Below are 21,064 nucleotides of genomic sequence, written 5' to 3'. Positions count from 1 at the left end.
TCCAGCACCACACTGCATCCTTGTGGGGCACCACTCAGCATCCTCTGCATCAGCAGGGGACAGGGCAGGGACAGAGATGTCCGGGGACTGCATGTGGAGCCAGCAGTTCTGGCTCCACTAAAAATAACAACCCTAGAAAAGGCTTGCTTCTTGTACCATAACCTTTTTTTCAATAGGAAATATATTAATTTTTATTTATTTCCCTCCCGTGCTATTTGGCTGGTTTATTTAGTTATTAAATCTCCTTCCAATTATTTATTTCACATCTGCGAAGACTACGGATGCCTTGAGGCTGGGGTCAGCTCAGAAAGAAAATCCACTTGGGGATTTTTTTTGTTTGTTTATTTGTTTGGGGGTTTTGTGTGTTTTTGTTTGGTTGGTTTGGTTTTGGTTTATTTTTCTGATAAGGGAAATTATGGGAGAAGGCAGAAGCTGAGCACTGTGGAGGCTGTAGACAGATACCAGTGTCTCTCCCAAATCTTCTGAAACACTGAACATTACATTAACAAAAAAAAAAACAACTTGGATCTTGTGAGAAAGATCAGGCTTGAGAAAGCTCACCAACGAGGCACTCAGGATGACAGCAATGCTGTGGCCTTGGAGGAGTCCCAGATACAGAATGGCACTGAAAAAAACACAGGGAGCTCAGCCAGATGCCACATTTGGAACAAACCTCCCCTTCTGGCCACGATGGCTGAAAAAGCCTCATCAAAGCAGGAATTGGAAGCTGAGCAAACATGGTGGCTTGGCTTGGGTTTGACTTGAAATCAGAGCCACCAACTTGCAGGTGGGGCACCAGCCTTGACCTCTCAGTAGAAATATTGGGCAGGACCCTGTTGGGCATCCAGACACCTTGGCTGGATGCTCCTCAGAGCTGGTGACAGCCAAGGTGGCCAGAACTTCATGCAGTAGGAAGAAAAGGTTCCCTGAAGAGTTTAATGAAAGTCTCTGAGGCACTTGTCATCAAAATACGTATTTATTTCTTTTTAAAAATGTGGAAAAAATAGACCAAGTTGCTTTTTTTCTATAAAAGACAATTCTTTGGAGGCTGAATCTGCTACACCTGAGTATACAGGCCACTGCAGTCCATAGCTGCAGGTGGCTGACACAGATCTGATGCTGAAGACCACAGAAATTTGGAATTGGAAGGTCAGCAAGAGATTATTCCACTGGTTACTGAGGGCTTGACCACACATCTTCTGTGGATTTCAGTTCGATATATATGGCCAAAACCCTTTATAATTCAATCCAGAGAAGAAAAAATTAATTTCTGACTTTAGGCCTTAAACTGCCTCAGTTCTTTGTGCAGAGGACAAACCTTGTCTGGTGTGAAGCAGCAGATCTCACCAATTTTATGTAAAAAGATGTGGGTGAGACTGAAGAAACCCTCTTTCCTCCCATTCCAGGATCTTTTGGGTTTAAGGTGTACAACACCTAGACCAATAATTTTCATTTGAAGTGAATGCCATATGTGCTCCCTTTTGGGTTTAGAGTGGGCAGGTGCTGGGGTGTGACTCAGAGGTGCCTCTTCTCAATGCTGTAGCAAATTTTGAAATTTATGGACACATCCCCAGGTAAGGAAAAACCCCATTATTTCCCCACACTGGGTAAAGAGCTTTCTCTGTCTGCACCAAGTGTCTATGCCTCCTCTGAACAAGTGGTTTCCCCCAGCTCTAAGCTTTAGGGGTTTTTTTGCAATTTGTTTTCCATATCTTGACAGTGCTGCAAAAGATATTCTGGTGTTTTCTGCCTCACTTTCCCCTAAAATGTGAAATGGATCCAGTTATGTGATCTCCCAGCTTTGAAACTCCAGTAACCCATTTCACTGGAGGCTCTCAATTTTTTTATAAAGCTCTGTAAAAAAAAAAAAAAAGCTCTTTTTTTTCTAAAACTGTGCTGTGACATTAGCACCCCACTTTGCACTAAAAATAATCCAGATATCCATCTCTTTAGTGCTAGGGCTGAAACTGAAAATGGAAACCTGGAAAGCATTGCTGTGAGCTGTCATTCATTTTTAATGTGACTTACTAGGAAAATCTGGAACAAACTTCTACGATTTCTTGAAGATTCTAGCTGGTGATTTTTAAGTGCTTTCTGATCAATAATGCTGAATTTGAGTCAAATCTGTTGTCACCTGACAAGCTGGTCCCCTATAAGCAGCTGTGCCTGGCATCATATTGGCCTTTCACTGACTGCCCTCCAGTTCTTCTTGGTGACACTTTTATATCAGGGTATGCTCTCAGGTTTGTTTCTATCAGGTCAAAGTGAGCATTTTAACTTTCACTCTCCTCTTTTTTATTATCTGTTTGAACACTGTAGCTCAGCTATGCTAAAACAAATCATTTAAATTCTCCTCTGGATGGATCCCTTATTCTTTCTGGCACACTGAAAGGAGCTCCCTTCAAATCTATAACTACAAAAACAATCTGTACCACAAAAAAAAAAAAAAGACCTTTTGGATCCCTTCCTGTCACAGCTTTTTTTGGCCAGGCTTCTGCAGTTTGTTTTATACTTTGTCTATTTCTTTTTTATATATTCAACTGATTAACATCTTTATTTGCTTTGTAGTATCCTGTGCTGGTTTGCTAAATGTTTGATCCTGAAATACCACCAACTCCCTGAAGGTAATTTCTTTTTTTCCCAGACATATCTCAAAATATAAAGAGCTGTTATGGGCTAAGGGCAATTTCACAAGCAGCAGCACTGCCCATGTCTTATCTCACACCCTAGACATTAGCTAAGAGCTACAAATAGCCATAAGGGAGTGTCACTTGCATGGCTGGCATTTGAGGAGGTGCACTATGTGTGCAACTCAGCTTGCACAGCCCAGGAAGAAAGCACAAGCTAATGTTTTGCTTTTTGTTTGGGTTTTTTTGCCTTTGTGAGTGCTTCTTCCTTCCTGGCATGATGACAGTTTCTCTTGTCCTTGCACACTGGTGTAAAACAGATGTCAAATCTCCTGGATAAAACAAGTCAGAGTCAATTCATTGTGTACTCACGATCCAATTGATCTGTTTCATTCCAAGGCTTCTGGGAAAATTGTCTCTGTGTATGTTTGTGCCAGATAAAACCTCTATTCTTCTAGGAGGAAGGAGTTCTCTTGAGACCAGAACTGAGTTTTCACTGCATCTCATGATGGAGAAGGTGTTCCTGTCCATGGAGGAGAGTTGGTACCAAATGATCTTTAAGGCCCCTTCCAACCCAAACCAGTCTGTGATTCCAGGATGACTGATCATGGAAAAGAAGATATGGAGTAGCCCCTGCTATGGTCCCAAACCATGCCATGTGCTCAAGACAATTCCACTATGGAATATCACTGGAAAACTCTTTTCCTTTGAATCTCTGCATTGCAGGCACCTGTGAATGCTGTTAAACATCATGATATTCCAGAGTGGTTGCCAGGAGCTCCAGCACTTCATGACACTTTTGAGAAGGAATCTGTGAGTAAGAGGAAACATACATGCCAGTTGCTGGCAGGGGAATAAAATGGCTAAGATTTGCATTAAGAAAGAAGTATTCATGCTTAGTCCTCTGTAAGACAGCAATAGCAGCAAAGTTTTTTGGGGGGCTTGAAGTAGATGCTGAATAATAAGGCTTTCTCATTTTTTGCATTAACAGATGCTACAAAAAGACAGCACTTCTCACTACTCAGTGGCTGCCTGATAGCTGCATATAAAAGCTGTGCACAGGAGAAGCTTGTCTGAGAGCTTAAAACATTAATTACAAACAAGACAGCAGGCTATGCATCTAACCTTGTCTTCTAAAAAATAATTTCTTCAAAATCAAGAGCAAAACTTGTTAACATATTTTTCAAGTTTCTGATGTTTTGGGTGTTTTTTTAAATACCACTTGCCAGGTGGGTTGCAGCCAGAGTCCCTTGTTTAGGACCTGGCAGGAAAGCTCAATGCTTTTAGGTATGGTTTCTGCAGCAGCCTAAAGTAACTAAAATCAGGATGGGTGTGCTGATTCCTAAAGCAAAACTGTCAGAGAGAGAATTGCTGCACTTGTGGAAGAGCACTGGTATTGCCATAAAGGAAAGGGGAGGATATGGTGCAGGAATGGGATGTAGAATGGCTTAATTTTTTTACAGAGCCACAGCTTTGGTAGAGCTGGTGCCTGCCTGAAGTCCTGCTTCTTTTGAAGGATGCCCCCTGAAAACATTCTCCCCATCTTTGACCCACTCCATTTCCTATCCACAGTGTACGTAAGCCTGGGGATTAGAAATCTGCAGAAAAAAAGCCAGGTTCCTCAGGTTTACACCGAGGAACACGATGCTTGCACTTCTGAGGCAAGTGGACCCAGCTGGGTAGAAGCTGGCCATCTAAATCCTTTTGATCTGGGCTTCATGTGTGTTGGCAGAGCCACCTTCTGCATCTGGAATCATTTCTAAAACCCACTGGCTACTCCTGTGGATGGAAAGGGCAGAGAGAGAATTAATGAAAAAGGAGAAGTAAAAGCATACCAGGAATGTGCACAGAATATGTTCAAAGTAATCAGGCTGTTGTTGTGCTCCACAGGCCATGCTGGATACTTGTTGCTTTGTTATGGCCCTATTGCAGTCTGCATCAACCATACCAGGACACTGGGCTTCTTCTCCCACAAGGGCTGAAAGTACAATGGAGTTCTGAGCTTTGGGTGCCATTTTTAAGCCTCAAAATCAGGGCAGGTAAATCCAGCTGATGCCCCATTGTCACACAGTGACAACACTGCCAGGGAAAGGCTGTGTGCAAATCCCAGCTCTTGTGAGACACAACAGCACGAAGCATCCTCCCTGGGGGAGCTCAGGAGGGCAAGTGCTGGTGGTTGAGATGAGAGTGAAGGCACAAGCAGAGGCTGGGCAGAGGTGGCTGCTCAGATCTGTGGGCTGCAGTCAGGATGGTGTTTGGTGCTGTGATAAACCTGAGAGCACTTCTGCACTCCAAAGGGAACTTGCTGCCTAGGAGACTGCTTTCTTTCCAGCACCATGTTCTGCTTTTCACAGGTGTGGGCTCCCTTGGGTTGGTGGAAAAGAGCTAAGCATGATACAGTCTCTGTATTATTGTCCACCATGCTCCAGAAAAAGTTGGGAATCGCTCTCTGAATTTTGTCTTTGTCCACGTTGCTTGTTCAGTGCCTGAAATATGTTCTACAGCAGCAATCTGGTGCCCTCTGGAAGATTATGACTGTCCCAGGTTAAAGGGAAGCCTCCAGGTGGTGAGAGGTGGAAAGAAGCTAAACCAAGGTAGGGCAGGACAGATGCACTTGCCACAGATGTTCCTAGTTTGAAGAATGAAGAAGGAAAAGAATGTAAAGTTTACTTTTCCTTAATTGCCCCCTCTCTCTTTGCTTGATTTCATGCCTGAGGGTATAAATGTTTTCAATTAAAAAAAATATCTTGCAGCTCTCCAGGTGATGGCCCTGGGCTGCATCCTGACAAACAGTGGCATCATGTGCTTCACAGAGAAATTCCCTGAGAGGCTTTTCTTGCTTTTCTCCTCTTGCTCTCCCTCCCCTTGGGCTCTCTAAGCCTCTGGCTGCTTCCCTCAGCAGGACATTTCAGTCCTGTAGGAAGTCTGCCTGAAGGCCTCTCCCATCAGTTCACAGGAGGATAACATTGACTTCTGCAAACAGAATGAAATAAGGCACAGAACCTCTTCCCTGGGCATTCCCATCTACACGGAAACCTGCAGTGATTTTCAGGATTTTACATTCCCAGGCACTGTGCAGCAGTCTCAGACAAAGCTGAAGCAAGAAAGCCCTTAGCAACACCACTGCTCATCAGGCTTTAGGAGCAGTCCTCATTGGAATGGAGGCCCAAGAGCTCCTCAGCCAAGCTGATGAGACCATTTTCTTCCAGGGCCACGATGAGCCTCACTATTGTGGCCTTCTTCCCTTCAGACTGGATAAATCTGAGGAGCATCTGATAGGCTTGTTCATAGAGTCCCTCTCTGTCATATTCAAGGGCCAGGTTATCAATGACAGGATCACGCAGGGCCCGGCAATTCTTCTGCAGAGAGCGACCCACTTGCTTCCACTTCTTGGAGACCAGCTTGGCAAACTTCTGGTGGTCGTCTGCTGTCAGCATTCTGTTGGCTGAAAAGGACAGAAGGCAGGTAAAACAGCATTTCGTGGCTGATCTGATGCAAATTAGGCCAGTTCAGTGTCCACAGGACATTGTTAAGCTGCTGGGGAGCTCCTCTGCTTGTCCTCTGGTGTTTTAACACCAAAGCAGTGCTCTGAGTTTGGAGAAGTGCAAAAGCAGTACCCCCACCCTGCAAGCTTGGCAATGCCTGTTTTCCTTTTTTTTTCCTTCCCCAGGATGGGACTGTCCTGTAGTCTGACAGAGCCCACTGATTTTTTGTGGGGTTATTTTTTGATGGCCATCCTCTTTCTTTGGTTCAAAGCAACTCAGCAAGGCCTTTCTGACCAAGTGCTCTGTTCCCTACTCAGACATTCTCAAAACAAAAGCAGACAGGAGCTCTCTCCTTGGCTATTTACTGGAGACTGAACACAGCTTAAGTGTGCTCAGGAATTATCTAGCTGATTCCAAGCTAAAATTGCTACTGAGAGCTCTCTGTAGGGGACAGACAGACAGACCCCAAAGAGCAGTGTCCTACAGACAGCCTGGACAAACCAGTCCTGGCTGAAAGCAGGGCTGATGATGTCTGCAGTAACCTTCCCAGATTGATCTAACCTGTTCTATTAGCTCACCTCAACCTAATGATTTGGAGAAAGGAAAAAAAGAAAAGACAAAAAACAACTACTCAGTGTTCTTCCTTTCAGCATTAAGGAGTTTTAAAATCTGAGGAATCTTGGAGGGACACAGACTCTGAAGCATCTGGTTCCGTGGCACCCCAGAAAGAAACCAAGTTGAGGCCTGATCTGAAGCAGAATGGCAATCTTAGGACCACTGCAATTCCTGCCTTATGGGATGCTGGAGATCCCCTGATTTCTCTGAAGTAGACCCAAATATGTAGCCATGGCAGACCTCCCTTTTGACCTTTGAGGCAAGGAAGACCAAGGGCTCTCTTGACCAGTTCTGGATACTCACCAAACTGCTGTCCCTGAAAGGTGAAGGTGGCTTGTGGGGAATGAGAGTTGCCCTGAGAAGGATGAGGTAGAGATGGGGAGTTCAGAGACACAGAGTCCTTTACAGCCACGTTGTTGTTGATGCTCTGGTGAACAATCAGGCTCTTGAAATATTCCTCCAGTTCTGTGATCTCCTCATCCCGCAGGCGATCAGGCTGTAATGCAGACAGCATCAGTGCCAGGTTCACCATCTTGTAAAGCTGTAGGTGTTAGCTGGAAGGTGCAGCCTGACATGATGGTGCCAAGAAAGGAGCAAGGAGACAGCTACAAGGAGTCTAAGTTGTAAACTGATCAGATGAGACAGTCTAATGGAGGCTACAAATCTGTGAATTTGAACCTGTAATGTAGCAGCCTCTGCTCTCCTGGGTTTCTCACATGCATTAAACTGCTACTACTCCCTATTTATTTTCAGCAGCACTCTGCAAGAATCAGAGTGCCCCACAGGCAGTGTGGTGTGTCTGACTTCCTTCATGTGAGGGTCAGACCCACAGAATAGGATGACAGCTCCTATTACCCCCCCCTCTTGCTCTCTGCCCCTCCATTTCCTAAGTTTCGTTGGTTCTGGATCCTCTCCAAACTGTTTAGTTTCTTTTTTTCTCACTAGGCAAGAGAAAACCAGACTGACCTCCAAGAAAGAAAGCAGAAAAGGAGTAAAGAAGGCAAAGCACATGGGAAAAGCTAAACCTGGTGAGTGCTCTGACTCAGTTTAGTGTTCAGCTGACATACAGCAGGGTGGTCCCAGCACTGCCCTCAGCCAGCATCATGTCATCTTTCTGACCACGTCAGTTTTGGGGAACTGAGAATATAAGCCCATCTCTTTTGTCCAGTCAGCTGGTTCAGCAGAAGGAGCAGAAGAAGGAGAAGTTGAGGGGGTGTGGGATATCTCGTTGTTTGGTCCAGAGCTGAAAGGTTTCTCTCTGCTTGCAGAAAAGCAACCTGGCAAAACATTCTCTTGTGCCTGATCTTCCCAAGGAGATGGTGATTACCTGTTTCCCAGGAGCATCTCAAGGGAACCAGAGTTATGAGGTACTGCCAGTTCCAAGTGGGAAAAAGAGGAACTTTTTGCAGAAGAGGACTGCAATGTGTGTAATCATTTCATGTGCCTTGGTTTTGTGGTGACATGACAAGATCTCACTGTTCTTGCTAACAGGATTAGAGTGACAGTGCCAAAGTGTGTGATGAGCTAAGCATTAGATATTGACCCTAAGGGAAAGACTTTGCCTTCAGAAGTTCAGCCTGATCCTGCTGGCACAGACGCTGTGGGTCACCACTCTGTCACAAGTTGCTGGTGTAACGTGCAAAGCATTTGTGCTCGTGCTTGTTTCTAGGTGCAGTTGCCATTGCTGCTCTCAGCAGAGGGGGTGTGTGAGAGCAAGGAGGAAGGTGCTGAGCAGGGATGCCTCCATACAGGACTCTATGTCTGCCTCAGGTATATCAAGGCACACTTGCTCATGCTGGCAACTGCACCTTCTATTATTCCTCATTTTAGTGCTGGTAACAGCCATAGTACTTGTTATATACATAAACCAGTGTTAACACAGAATTTCTGTTGGATGTTTTAGGCAGCTATTGCCCTTCCAGAAGAGGGCGCTGCTTTTCTGGGGTAGGGCAGAGCTGGTTTTCCATATTACAGTTGAGAAGGGAAGGATGGAGAAGCCAACAAGCCCAGCAAGCTGCAGCAGAGCAAGGTTTGTTGCCAAGTCCTGTGCTTCTGCTCCTCATGGGGCTTCCCTCCCTCTCCCATTCACCTTCTCTCTGTAGATGCACTCCAGGCAGTGATCCTCATCCTTCAGCATGCTGTCGAGGTGCTCCTTGCCAGCCTTCAGCTCCATCTCAAGAGGCACTGTGGTCATGGCTAAGGAGAGCTGGAGGTGATTCTGGAGGGATTCCTGGAGCTTTCCTTCCCGGTAGCTCTGCAGAAACCTCCTGCAGTTCTCCTGCTTGCAGAACTTGAGCTGGATGATGAGGTGTGGGTGGCTGCAGTGCACTTTGAGCATGTCCACACCATTCACACTGCCAGTGGAGTCTGGCAGGGAAAAGGGAGCAGAGTCACTACCCAGGCATGAGACTGACAACCCAGACCCATCCCAGTCACCACCAAGCCTGCAATGGAGTAGCTGGTGAATTCTCTTCTCTCTGTGATAAAGTCCTCAGGGACAAAAAAACCCTGCCACCATCATTCCCCATGAAGTGCAGTGTCCAACTGAAGCCAGATGGCCCTACAGCCTGTATCATTACCCCAAAACTGTTTATTCAGGGAGGTTTTACATTTGAAGCCCCATTTCCAGGGCAGGAAAAGTTAAACTAAACTGGTAGCACAGGAAAGTTTCATGGATGAAAATGCAAAGTTCAGCTTAGCACTCAGTCAGGTTTCCTTGTGACTGGCATTTTATGCAGTGACAAAGGTCCTGGAAAAGAGACCCGATGTCTCCTTTCCACCCTGTGCCTTAGAGGTAACCTTTGGCTGCCTTCAAGACATCTCACAGAAGGCAAATGCTCCAGTCCTGAGAATTTAAGCTGGCTGAAATTTGGCTTTGACTTGCTAAGCTCTTTTGCACAGAGAATTGACAGTAAAATCTAAGCAAGATGAAGCCAGGGGTCTATCCTCTAATATTAGTGCAGGGGACACACAAGGAACACAGACAACAGAGGCCTTCATTATTCCTTTTCCCAGTAAAAATTAATTTTGATTAGCTATGCACACTGACCATGTCACAAGAGGGATTTTATATGTTGCTGCTGACAATTTAAAGGCTGTGGAATTGTCTTTTTTTTTTTTTTTTCTGCAGTGGAGGCCTGTGGGGTGATGGCTGTACTGCTTCCATACCCAAATCAACCTCTTGGCCTGGCATTGCACAGGGCTGTAGGAGCTGCCAGCTCAGCCTGGCACAACATCAGGTATTTCTATGTCATTATTTAGCTGTTCTTGGAGGGGGGATGGCCAGGCAAAGCAGACACGTGTGTTCCACATTAGGACAAGTGACCTGGCATTTAAAAGGATGTGAGCTCACAGTGGCTTTATGGGATTTCCAGAGTCCTGGTTGCATCAGAAAGTCTGGTTTGGACCAGATGTGGAACTGGGACATGGGGCTAGGCACCTAGGAAAGGCATTGTAACTCACTGACACAGAAATGTCTTAGCACTTCCTTCTTTTATGTGAGTGCTGGTTAAACAAAAACTTCCATGAGATTAAGAGGGCTGGGGAGGGAAAATCTGCACATTAATGAATGGTGTACAAGACACTGTAAAGCCACCTCAAAAGAGAGGACTTTGCATGTGTTTCTTCACAAAACTCCAGACAGCTTCAGATTTCATGTCTTTTTTGTGTCTGAATAAGCCTGGTAGGATTTAGCAGTTTTGTGGCCTTTCCTTTAAATGTGTGAGCAGACTCACATTCCAGTGACACAAAGGAGGACAACGTGTCAGTCTTCCTGCTGCTTCACATTTTTGGATCAAGCTGCAAGATGAGTAGGTCTGTACTGACCAGAGTAGCAAACTTTGCTAGACTGATAATTGCCAGAAGAATTTAGAGTATAATTACTCAAGCCCAAATAAACAACATGGGCTCAGCTGTATGACACGGGTAAAGAACACCACTGGAGCCACTCTAGGTAAAGATATTAAACCCTTCAAATCACTCTTACTCTGCAGCCAGCTCAATGTAAAGGTGGATACAGAAACATAGTTCTATGGCCATTTGAATCTCAAGTCCTTTTTTGGTGTAAACAGGGTTATGTACACTTGAACCTAATGTAGTTTTATATCAGAAAAGACCAGCTTTATATCAGAAAAGAACTTATACTGGCTATCACTGATTTTAAAAGTTGGCTACTCAAAGAGGAAATCATGTTTCTGTGGTGGTAGAAAGACAGAAATCAAATCTTCCACAGCAGCTGCAATCTTTTCCCCTCTTACATAAATTGGTTTAAACAAACATTCATGAAGTAGAAAAATTCATAGGATAGTTCAAGTTGGAAGGAAGCCCAGGAAGCCTCTAACCCAACCTCCCATGCAAAGCAGGGTGAGCTCTGAGGTCAGACCACATTGCTCAGGGCTTTTTTTGAAAACCCACAAGGATGGAGAACACACATTCATTCTTGGGAGTTGCTTGACTGTCCTCATGTTTGTTTGTCCTTGTATCTGGTGTCTACCTCTCCTGTTTCAGTTTGTCCCTGTTGCCTCTCATTCCCCATGCCCCACTATGAAGGTCATAGCTCCATTTCCCCTCCCCATAGGTACAAGCAGGCAGTTGGTAGGACCTCCAAAACCAAGCTGAACTGGTCCAACTCCCTCAGGATCTGCCCCTAAACACCTTGGTGGATCTCTGCTGAACTTGCTTCACTTTACTGTCTTCCCTAAGTACAGCAAGCACCAGCTTTCCTTACCCATGAGTGTGAGGTAAAAGACAGGCATGACAGTGCATGAGGAGATGAGACAGTGTGCCAAGTTCTGTCAGAGAGGATGGGTACCTGCTAATGCCAGCTTCAGGGCCTTGAACACTCCAGGTTTCTTCTGGGAGCTTTCGTAGAGAGAAGGCAGAACAATGGTCTTGCACGTGGACTGGAGAAAGAGATAAGCGCTGCCAACCCAAGGAGTGGAGCTGCCTGCCATCTTCACACCCTACAAAATCACACAAGCAAGCTGAGAAGAGAGCACAGGGAACATGACCTGATGCCAGGTGAGTGCTCACAGCAAGCACTAAGCACAAACATGATGGGATTACAAGGATTCACCCTCATTTCCTAGAGGAGGGGGTGATGTGAAAGCCAGCGTAGCCTTGGAGAAGTTTACTGTTATTCTGTAAAGCAAAGCACAGTGGGTCAGGGCATCCCAAAGACTCAGCAGTGCACTAAGTTCTGCTTGTATTTTCCACTGGAGTTCATTCATATTGTACTCCAAAGAGACTCTGAAGTAAAGCATTTCAGTCCTCAGGCTTCCAATGGCCCAGCCAAGCTGGCAAAAGCCTAAAGATGCTAGTCTAACAACAAGCCTTTCACTTGGTAAGAAAATGCAGGAAGGAACCAGCAAATCATAAAATCCACACTGAACTTGGAGTTCAAGGAGTGCCTGCAGGGTGCTGGAGTGTTTCCAGGCCATGGCCTCCCATACCATACAGGTCTTTTACAAAAGCATTTTGTGAGGAAGTAAGAGAAGGCTGCAGGGCTGCTGCATTCCAGGTCTGGTCTGAGCCTGCAAACACCAGGAAGTTTGGGATCCGGACACCCATCTCCTAGCACCTCACCAAAGGAGGGTAACAGAGATCCGAGGAACACCTTAGAAAACCACAGACAAGGTGCATTTAAAAGTGTTAACCTATGGAACAGTTTCTCTTTTGCAGTACAAACGTCCGAATGGTCCCTGCCAGCTGGGAGGCAGATGAAGTATAGGGACCCTATAGAATCATAGAATCATAGAATGGGCTGGGTTGGAAGGGACCTCAGAGCTCATCAAGTCCAACCCTTGATCCACTCCCCCCGTGGTTCCCAGCCCATGGCACTGAGTGCCACATCCAGGCTCTTTTGAAATATCTCCAGGGATGGAGAATCCACCCCTTCCCTGGGCAGCCCATTCCAATGGCTGAGCACCCTCTCCAGCAAGAAATTCTTTCTCATGTCCAACCTAAACCTCCCCTGGCACAACTTGAGACCTCTTGTGCCCTCTTGTCTTGCTGAGAGTTGCCTGGGAAAAGAGCCCAACCCCCCCCTGGCTCCAACCTCCTTTCAGGGAGTTGGAGAGAGTGATGAGGTCTCCCCTGAGCCTCCTCTTCTCCAGCCTCAACACCCCCAGCTCCCTTAGCCTCTCCTCATAGAATCTTCATAGGAATCTTCATAGGAATCTTCATAGGATCTTCATAGGATCCTCATAGGAAGGGAGCTCGAGTCCCTTCACCAGCCCAGTTGCCTCCTTTGGACCTGCTCCAGGACCTCGATATCCTTCCTGAGCTGAGGGGCCCAGAACTGGACACAGGACTCAAGCTGTGGCCTCCCCAGGGCTGAGCACAGGGGCAGAATCCCTTCCCTGGACCTGCTGGCCACGCTGTTCCTGATACAGCCCAGGATGCCATTGGCCTTCTTGGCTACCTGGGCACACTGCTGGCTCATGTTCAGCTTCCTGGCAATCCAAAGTCCAAGGTCTCTCTCTGTCTGGCTGCTCTCCAACCACTCTGTCCCCAGCCTGTAGCGCTGCATGGGGTTGTTTCATTCTGCTCCCATCAGCTGCCCGCATCTCCCTGCACAGCTCCCATCTCCCTGCACACCTTCCTGGCACAGCCCATGCTTAGCAACCCCCTGGCCCAGCTCAGCAGTCTGGATAACACAGCAGGCTACCAAAACCTCAGGTCAGGAGCTCTTTCCCGCTCTGCCTCTGCCCCGTTACCTCGGCAGAAGCGGCACCGACCCGGCCCCGTTCCGCCTCTCCCCGCAGCAGCCCTGCCCGGAGCTTGATGCCCCAGGCTACCAAGTCCCGCCTGTCATCATCGCATCGCCTTTTCCGCCGATTTTCGGCCCAAGTTGGGCTGCTGCATCCCACTGCCCCTAGAGGCCAATGGGGAGGAGGGGCCCAGCGCTACGGGAAAGGAAAAAAAGAGATGGGGCAGCCCCCGCCAAGCACCGGGCATCACCGGGCTGTGCCGCCAGCGGCCACGCCGCGTTTGCCCCTCTGCCTGGATGTCTCTCCCCGGTCAGACCCGACCCGCCCTGCCGCCATCCCGCCAGCAAAGCAGCACCGGGCCGAACGGGGAGCTGTCCCGACGACCGACCCTGCCCTTCCCCGGCGCCTCGGGGCGGTTTTACCTTCAGCCGCCACCGCCTCCGGCCTCGGCGCCGCCACTTCCGCCTCTGCGCAGCGCCGGGACAAGGCCCCGGCACCCGGGCGTGCCTGGCTGGGGAGCCCGGCAGCGTGAGGGCGGAGGGCGGTAACGGGACGGAGAAACCACCCCCTCTGTGGATGCCAGGGGTGTTTCGCTTTCTGTGAATATCTCCCGGTGTCCTGTCTAGCTCCCGAAACCCAGCCTTGGCGCTGAGCCGAAGGGAAGGATGGTGTATGGTTGGGGCGGTTCTGGACGGTCCTCCTCGTGCTTTGAGACTTGCAAGGTCTCCGGTATCAGTCCCTTGGTCACTGGTGTAGGTGAGGATGTGTAAGACAGTCAGAAATAACCCTGTTCACAGAGCTGAGAGCTGCCCACCAGTTGGGACCGAGCATGTGTCCCTGGTCCATCAGGGGTGGAGGAAAGTGGGGCTGCTGGAACCCCCTGCACAGCTTGGGGCACTGAAAAGTTGGTGGGTTCCAGCCAGCTCTCATCAATCAACTAACAAGAGTGAAGGCTGAAAGCAAAGATTGGTTAGGTAATTCCTGAGCAGTGGAGGAAATTCAGCTCTTGTACCCTCCCTTCCCTGGAGCTCATTTAGAAAAGCCACCTCTCTCGCTCTCTCTCTCTCTGCATTCTCCCTCCCTCTCTGCTTCTTCCCTCTCTTTGCTTCCTCGCTCTTCTCTCTGTCTCTTTCTCCCTGTTGCATTTTCCCCTCATCTTCCTCTCTTTTTCCCTTTCTTTCTTCTTCTTCTTTCCTCTTTTTCTTATTTTCTCTCTCTTATTTTCTCTTTCTCCTTCTCCTCCTTCCTCTTGTCTTTTTCCATCTCTCTTTTTCTCTCTTCCACTTTCACTTTCTTTTTCTCTTGCTTTCTCCCTCTTTCTCTTTTCCCTCCCTCACCCTTTCCCTCTCTTTGCTTTCTCTCTGTCTCACTGCTTTCTGTCCTCTCCCTCTCTGCTTTTGCTCCTTGCTTTTTCTCTTTTTGCTTTTTCTGCAGTATTATAGCAGCCTACAGGACTCATGCATGGAAGTACTTCAATTTCTCCCCATAGAAACCAGAGTGGCAGCAGCAGCACAGGGTCTCTCAATGTCTTCCCCCAAGGAAATTGCTGCCTTTGTGTCACCAGCCAATGATACCCTGCTTATCAACAAAAATTGGTTCCTTGGCAATGGAGGCATTTGACCATTTCTTGCCATGCTAATCTCGTGGTGGGATGCCAGCACAACTCCAAGCTCAGGACCCTGCTCATTCTGTCCTAAGCCAAGTTGTAGCTGGCCATTGACTCTGTTGTAAGTGAGGGCAAGAAACTTCACTGTTAAAAAAACAGTAAGCAAAGTGAGCAGGTTGGGGCTCCTGGACTGGTCTTTGCATTTCCCTCGGGAGGGGATAAGATGATGGTGTCAGTGTAGCTGTGTAACTTTGCTGGGCATTCTGTTTTAGTCCTTCCTGCAGTGATACCTGAACAATATCCCACCTGTTTCTGAGCCAGGTGAGGCTGTTTACTCCACTGTGATTCTCTGACAACATTTAGAGAGGGTAAAGCAGTTTTCCCCAAGTCCATGAGTGGTTCTGTGTCAAGCAAAGCTACAGGAGCTGGATTTCGGTCTCTATCACTCAGGATCCAGAAGGACCCTGTGGCCGGGCTGCATTTGTCTTGCAGAGCTGTCCTGCATGTTTGGGGGTCACAGCATCTACCTCGTTTGTCCTCAGCTGTAGAGAAGCTGCTGTGGACCTGGGGACAGATTTTGTGCCCATGTGCTTGCTGCCATCACTCTGGAGAAGGGAACTGAACTTCAAACAAAAGTGGAAAGCATTATAAAAAATGTATTGAAAGATATATTAAAAATACATATATATTTAATGCTATTTTACAACAACAGTGTTTTAACGAGGTCCCCTAAAATGGTCAGCAGGACTTTGCTGTTAACACTTCCTGGCAACCAGGTGTTTATGTGCAAATCGTTTAAGCAGCAATCGAGTTCATGTGTTTAAGGGTTAATGGGGTTAAATGAGCCCAGACATCCCAACCTTTCGCTACAAAAGCAAGCCTGAAGGTGGGTCAGCTCCTAGACTCAGGCAGGGAACCGCAGGGTGTGTTGCTGTAGGGACCCTCATCTCACCGCGTCCCGTTTCTCTTAGAAGTGAATTCGTTTATTGTATATTGGGGGAAAAAAAGGAAAGTTTCTCTTCCGCTAGCCCTTGCTTTCAGGGAGCATCCAACAAACTTCTGGAATTTCATCCTGGAGCTTCCCCCTGGGGAAGATGCCGGTGGGGTGGACGACCCAGTGGGGCTCAGCCAGCACAAGACTGATGTTCGGTACCGTGTCTGCCGGGTCAGTACAGCCCTCCCCCCGGAGCCGGGCAGCTGATGGCGAATCAGTGCTTAAGCCTCACAGGGAAATGCAGTTTTGAGGGGCGGGACAGTTGAGGGAGGAGGGGTTCTGGAGCTATTCCTTCTATCACGGCTGGGACAGGGCCAGAGGCTGTGCGGGAAGTTGCTTTCGGTCTCTGCTCCTCGTCTGGGCCGCCGGGAGCGCAGAGGAAGAGAGACGGAGTCAGCTTCTCCTCAGAGGTAAGGCTGCCCCTTCCCGGGTTGGCGGGGGATATGCGGGGCATCTGGGCTGGCTGCAGCTCGGGGCCTCTTCCCCTTTGGGCTGCAGGCCGCTCGCTCCCTCATCGTCCGTCCGGCTGCCCCGGGAGCTGGCGAAGCCGAGGGCAGGAACCGCCGGGTGTAAATAAAGCGCGGAGATCCTCGGAGGGCTGAGGCGATCCAGTCCAAATCCGATTGTTCTCAGCGGGACCGGTGCCAAAGGTGGACCCAGGACATCTCGCAGCCTTCAGAGGCCCTGGGCCGTCCACGAGCTGACGCTAGTCTGTGCAGTTTTTTGAATTAAGTGTAATAATTGTGCCTTTCTATCTGTTTTCCTGCAGTCAGGTCGTTTTTTGAAGCTTTTAAGCAATCACCACGACTAGAAATGCCCTTTTGCTCTCTGAGAGGTCCGGAGTCCTTTTAACATGACTCCAGGGGGTCGGGCTTTGAGGAAAAACACCATAACGAAAACACAGAACACTTTAAAGATTTTGGGTGGGGCAAAAGAGCAATTTAAGGTTTTGGCAGGAGCGTATTAGAGGTGTTATTAAAAGCAGCTGTCAAGGTGCTTGTCGGTGAAAATGGCAAAAGAGAGCCTGTCACACTTGCATGGCAAGGGGGTTGTCACTGATACGATGGTAGATAAGGTGGGACAGCTGCTGTGCTGCTGCCACCTTGCACTCAGAAGAAGGCATCACATTCGAAAGCAGCGTATTCTAGAAAAATGTGCAGTGTGTGTTTGGCATCACTGATCCATCCTTCACACTTCCCAGCTGCTTTCCCTGCTCCCAGGATCTCTAGAAGCCTGGGTTTTCATTCCAGCGAGTCCTGCAGTGCTGAGGTAACACTGCAGCTCCAAGAGGCTGTGATGCCAGGACATAAAGGAGACACGGGGCTAGCCCATGCTCCAGTGCTAGCCCAGGACTGGGGAGGTTTGCATTTGAAAATCCATCACTTGTTTCATTTGTGCAGAAGCCTAGAAAAGTAATTTGGGAAGGATGATGAATGAAAAAATTAGGCAATGGTGTGATAGTATAAGCCTCAGCCTTCATTTTCATTATAGTTCAAAGACACATCAAAAGGTGGTTTTTCATTTCCAAGTCAGACATGTGTAAGTGCAGTTTCTGAGAGCTGGAGTCACAATAATAAAACTTTTGTTTGTTCATTTGCAAATTTTCACTCCTCATCACAGGCAAGGAGCACTGTAATAAAGCCACCAGGCTCTATGGCTCTATTGTAGGCCTTCTGTGGGTCTGTTTTCTGTGCAGAGCTTCTACTTGCAGAGGCCCGTCCCTCCCCTCACCTCAGTTTGATAAATCCATCTCAGCTTTTTGAATACTAGTGCAGCAGTACTACAAAATTTGCTTGTGTTTTTATTGCTCAGAGTAATAAAACCTCACTGCTTTAACTCTTGAAATGTATCACTCATTGTAGGATTGATGGAAAAAAACACCTGTGCAGATTTTTCTCATTTTCTCTGCAGGTTTGAAGTTCAGTGAAATTTCAGGTTTAAAAAAATTTTGACCTTTCTGTGGTCCAGTTCAGTTGGTTTCTTAAAAAATCACGTGTCTGTCTTTTTTTTTTTTTCTGAACAGGGGCTTCTGAGAATGAATTGCAGTTTTAGAAGTTTCTCCCATTTTTAAACTGGACTACTGAGCAAAATGCCTACTCCAGTTCCGGAACTGTGGAACTACCTCCCAGAAGAAATTCTCATCCAAATTTTTTATTATCTTTCTCTTCGAGACAGATACTCAGTCTTCCAGGTGTGCAGACAGTGGGCTACAGCTGTTTCTTCTGGCTCTGTTTGGCATTTCACAGAGATCAGGTGAGAGAAATGGTTTTCTAAAGGCCACGCATCCTTGCAGATATAACCAGGTAGTTGTTTCTAGAGTGTGTCAAACATTCACACCACTCTGTTAGGAGATTATTGGCATTATTTGTGACTTCTGTGTGTGATGATACTATCTGACAAGACACTTGTTTATATAAAAGATATATGCTGGAGTTTTACTGTGGCTGCTGCTGCTGCTGTGGGTTTTATGGGAAATAGTGCACTCTTAGTTATGTTGCCTGTTGAAAATGGCAAGAGACAAAGTTTCTAAAGTTGTGGCACTTCTCTGATGGGTCTTTCTGGGGACTGCCTCTTCTCATTCCTTCAGTGTTTGGCCTTTTAGTAACTCCCCAAGAATTAGGTGAGAAGAAATGTCTGGGGAATCTGTTTGCAGAAACCCTAGTAAAGGAGTGTATCTACTTTCTGGTACTTTCTACTCTGCTCCATGCTCACAGTGACTTAAGAATTGGTTTTACCCTTCCAGCTGTGACTCAGAGGATGAGGAAGGCATGCTGAAAAGCCTGCTCCAGTTCCTCAGCCAAGTCAAACACCTGAAGATTGTGTTTGACCAGTCCAAGGAGGTCAACCGGAAGAACGTGGCACGCATCTTGGATGTGTTGGCAAAACAGAACCACAAACTGCAGCAGCTGTGCATTGTGTGCCATGGGGAGAACCCCTATTTCTACTCTGGCCAGGACATCCTACAGAGCATACGGAATTTATGTGAAACTGAAAACCAGATAGATCTTCAGCATATTGATTTTCGAAAGATGCCCTTCACTCTCGATGGGGAGCTTGTTGAGCTCATAGCTACCACCAATCCAAACCTGCACAGTTTGTTTATCAACAACCACACCCTGGTATGCAACGTGACACCAGACACCCTTAGGAAAGTTCTCAGGGCTTGTCCCAAACTCTCAGCCTTGGGGGTTTACTATGCCAGTTTGTCTGATGGTGTGTTTCAGGAACTGCTCAAGCCTGGGAGAGCAGCTTTCAGCCATTTAGACATTTTCTGTGAGCGCCTGGACAAATACAGCCCAGTCATCTCAGAAGAGCTCTGGGCTGCTGTAAGTCAAAAGCATCCTCGACTCTGTGTCGACCTAGAGCTTGATCACACAGTCCCTGCCTGCAAAATACCAGGAATCCTCAAGGTGAATATACCCGTGAGCACCCTGCAACTTAACACGTACAATTACATGGTAAATCAGATAAGGTTTGTCACCCAGAGCTACAGCAGTACCTTGAAGAAGCTGATGCTGCAAACCACATCCTCGGAGGACTTAAATTCCTCCCTAGTGGAGCTGGCCAGGCAGTGCAGGAATCTGCTGGAGATCCACTGCTACTGTGTGGTCAGCCAGGAGGTGGTAGAAGCGTTCCTCATACACTGCCCTAGGCTGAAACAGTACACCCTGAAGATCACCAGGGAAAGACACCCCTGGAAACCAGTAACTGTTCAGTGACCACCTCCTACTGACCTCCTGGGACAGCTGTGTGGATCTGCAAGAGGACAGGGGAAGAAGATTTAGGGCTGTAAGGAAAAAGAACTTTATAATGGAGAGCGTGTTGTCTCCCCAAGCACAGGCTGTTGCCTATGATGCACCCCTGTTTGCAGACCAAGCATTTATATTCAAATGTGACAGAGAAAAGGTTGTAAAGAGAAACAGGATTGCCCTTTTTATTCTTTCCTTTCTTTATTGGGCTGTGGACAACAGGTCTTTTCTTCTCTCCATCTTTATTTAGCATGAATGCCAACTTTGCCCTGCATGGTTTTTTTACTGAGGACTTTGCTAAAATTTAGTTTTTATTTTAAATTTTAAAAGCACCTCAAAGTCAAGCACATCGTGTCAAGCACCCAGCAACTACTGAATTAATTTGGCAAGTGGCAGCTTCAATGTAGCCATCTTCTGCCAAGTGAACTGCTTAGCTTTGCAGATTCAGTGAGCTATCCCAAGGATCTGTGGACATCTGATGGAATATCAACTCTAACCTTGATAATTCCTATTTTGGCATTTCAGTGATGGTGAACTTGCCTGATATGCAGTTGTCAGGTAGCTTCTAGCTTGGAGGAATATAACAGGAATTATTATGTTGTTATATATGCTGAATGATGTTGTGAAACACCAGTGGGAGAAAAAGCACTTGAGGGAAAACATTTACAAGATAGTAATAAAAGGCACAAGGCCTGCAAGCTCACAAGATGGACATCTTGTGTTTCTGTTGGTCAGGAATGAAGACCTTTGCTTTCATTACATTGTTGCCACTTCTTGTACTATTAATACTTAGGAGAGTATTAATAGGTGTTGCATTTGATACCTGCCTTCACTTGCAAGTTACCTTGCATCCCAATTATGCTGTGAGTTGATCTGTTATACCAAAATTTTTGAATAATGTTATTGGAAGAGACAGTTTCTGACTTGAAATGATCCTAGCATAAAGCTATAATGCCAGCACCTATTTAGAGCCATCTAAAGCATTAATAATAATAAATATTGTTATCTAGATCCTTTCATAACTGTTTTCATTGCCCTCTCTTCTTACCTAAGAGCCCCATCATTTCTTGTGACAAAAAACATGGGATCTGTAGCCAAACCAACACACAAATTTGTCTTTTCTAAACCTTGCCAAAGAAGAGCAGCCCTGAGGTCTGCCCAGCCTTTGTTCCTCCGTGCTGACCAAACTTTAAGACAAGAAAATCCCCAAATTCAGGGTGTCTTTACAAAGCTGGGCATCCCCCAGGCTCTGAGCAGGTGGGAGCTGCTCACCTCCCA

The 21,064-nt window shown here is 47.0% G+C and overlaps 2 protein-coding genes across 2 annotated transcripts; one reads left to right on the top strand and one right to left on the bottom strand.

Moving 5' to 3' along the window:
• Window positions 1-973: 973 nt before the first annotated feature.
• TRADD (TNFRSF1A associated via death domain) lies at window positions 974-13,939 on the bottom strand. The gene is made up of 5 exons (XM_071757013.1): window positions 13,860-13,939; window positions 11,538-11,688; window positions 8,817-9,094; window positions 7,031-7,223; window positions 974-6,072 (listed from the first exon to the last, which is right to left on the bottom strand). Exons 2-5 carry the CDS (start codon window positions 11,677-11,679, stop codon window positions 5,765-5,767), a joined length of 921 nt encoding a protein of 306 aa, XP_071613114.1. The 5' UTR covers window positions 11,680-11,688; window positions 13,860-13,939; the 3' UTR covers window positions 974-5,764.
• Window positions 13,940-16,309: 2,370 nt separating this feature from the next.
• FBXL8 (F-box and leucine rich repeat protein 8) lies at window positions 16,310-20,808 on the top strand. The gene is made up of 3 exons (XM_071757012.1): window positions 16,310-16,447; window positions 18,061-18,290; window positions 18,781-20,808. Exons 2-3 carry the CDS (start codon window positions 18,127-18,129, stop codon window positions 19,754-19,756), a joined length of 1,140 nt encoding a protein of 379 aa, XP_071613113.1. The 5' UTR covers window positions 16,310-16,447; window positions 18,061-18,126; the 3' UTR covers window positions 19,757-20,808.
• The last annotated feature ends 256 nt before the right edge of the window (window positions 20,809-21,064 follow it).

Source organism: Heliangelus exortis, chromosome 13 (assembly GCF_036169615.1).
Source record: "Heliangelus exortis chromosome 13, bHelExo1.hap1, whole genome shotgun sequence".
In the NCBI taxonomy this organism is placed as follows: domain Eukaryota; kingdom Metazoa; phylum Chordata; class Aves; order Apodiformes; family Trochilidae; genus Heliangelus; species Heliangelus exortis.
The sequence above is the reverse complement of the archived record's forward strand: the minus strand, read 5'-3'. Positions and strand labels throughout refer to the sequence as shown.

Coding starts and splice junctions, on each gene's coding strand:
- TRADD (XM_071757013.1), bottom strand. CDS start 11,679: ATGGCAGGCAGCTCCACTCCTTGGGTTGGCAGCGCTTATCTCTTTCTC. Junction 9,095..11,537: donor CCTGAAGCTGGCATTAGCAG/GTACCCATCCTC, acceptor TTTCCCTGCCAG/ACTCCACTGGCAGTGTGAAT. Junction 6,073..7,030: donor CTTTCAGGGACAGCAGTTTG/GTGAGTATCCAG, acceptor TGTCCTTTTCAG/CCAACAGAATGCTGACAGCA.
- FBXL8 (XM_071757012.1), top strand. CDS start 18,127: ATGCCTACTCCAGTTCCGGAACTGTGGAACTACCTCCCAGAAGAAATT. Junction 18,291..18,780: donor TGGCATTTCACAGAGATCAG/GTGAGAGAAATG, acceptor TTACCCTTCCAG/CTGTGACTCAGAGGATGAGG.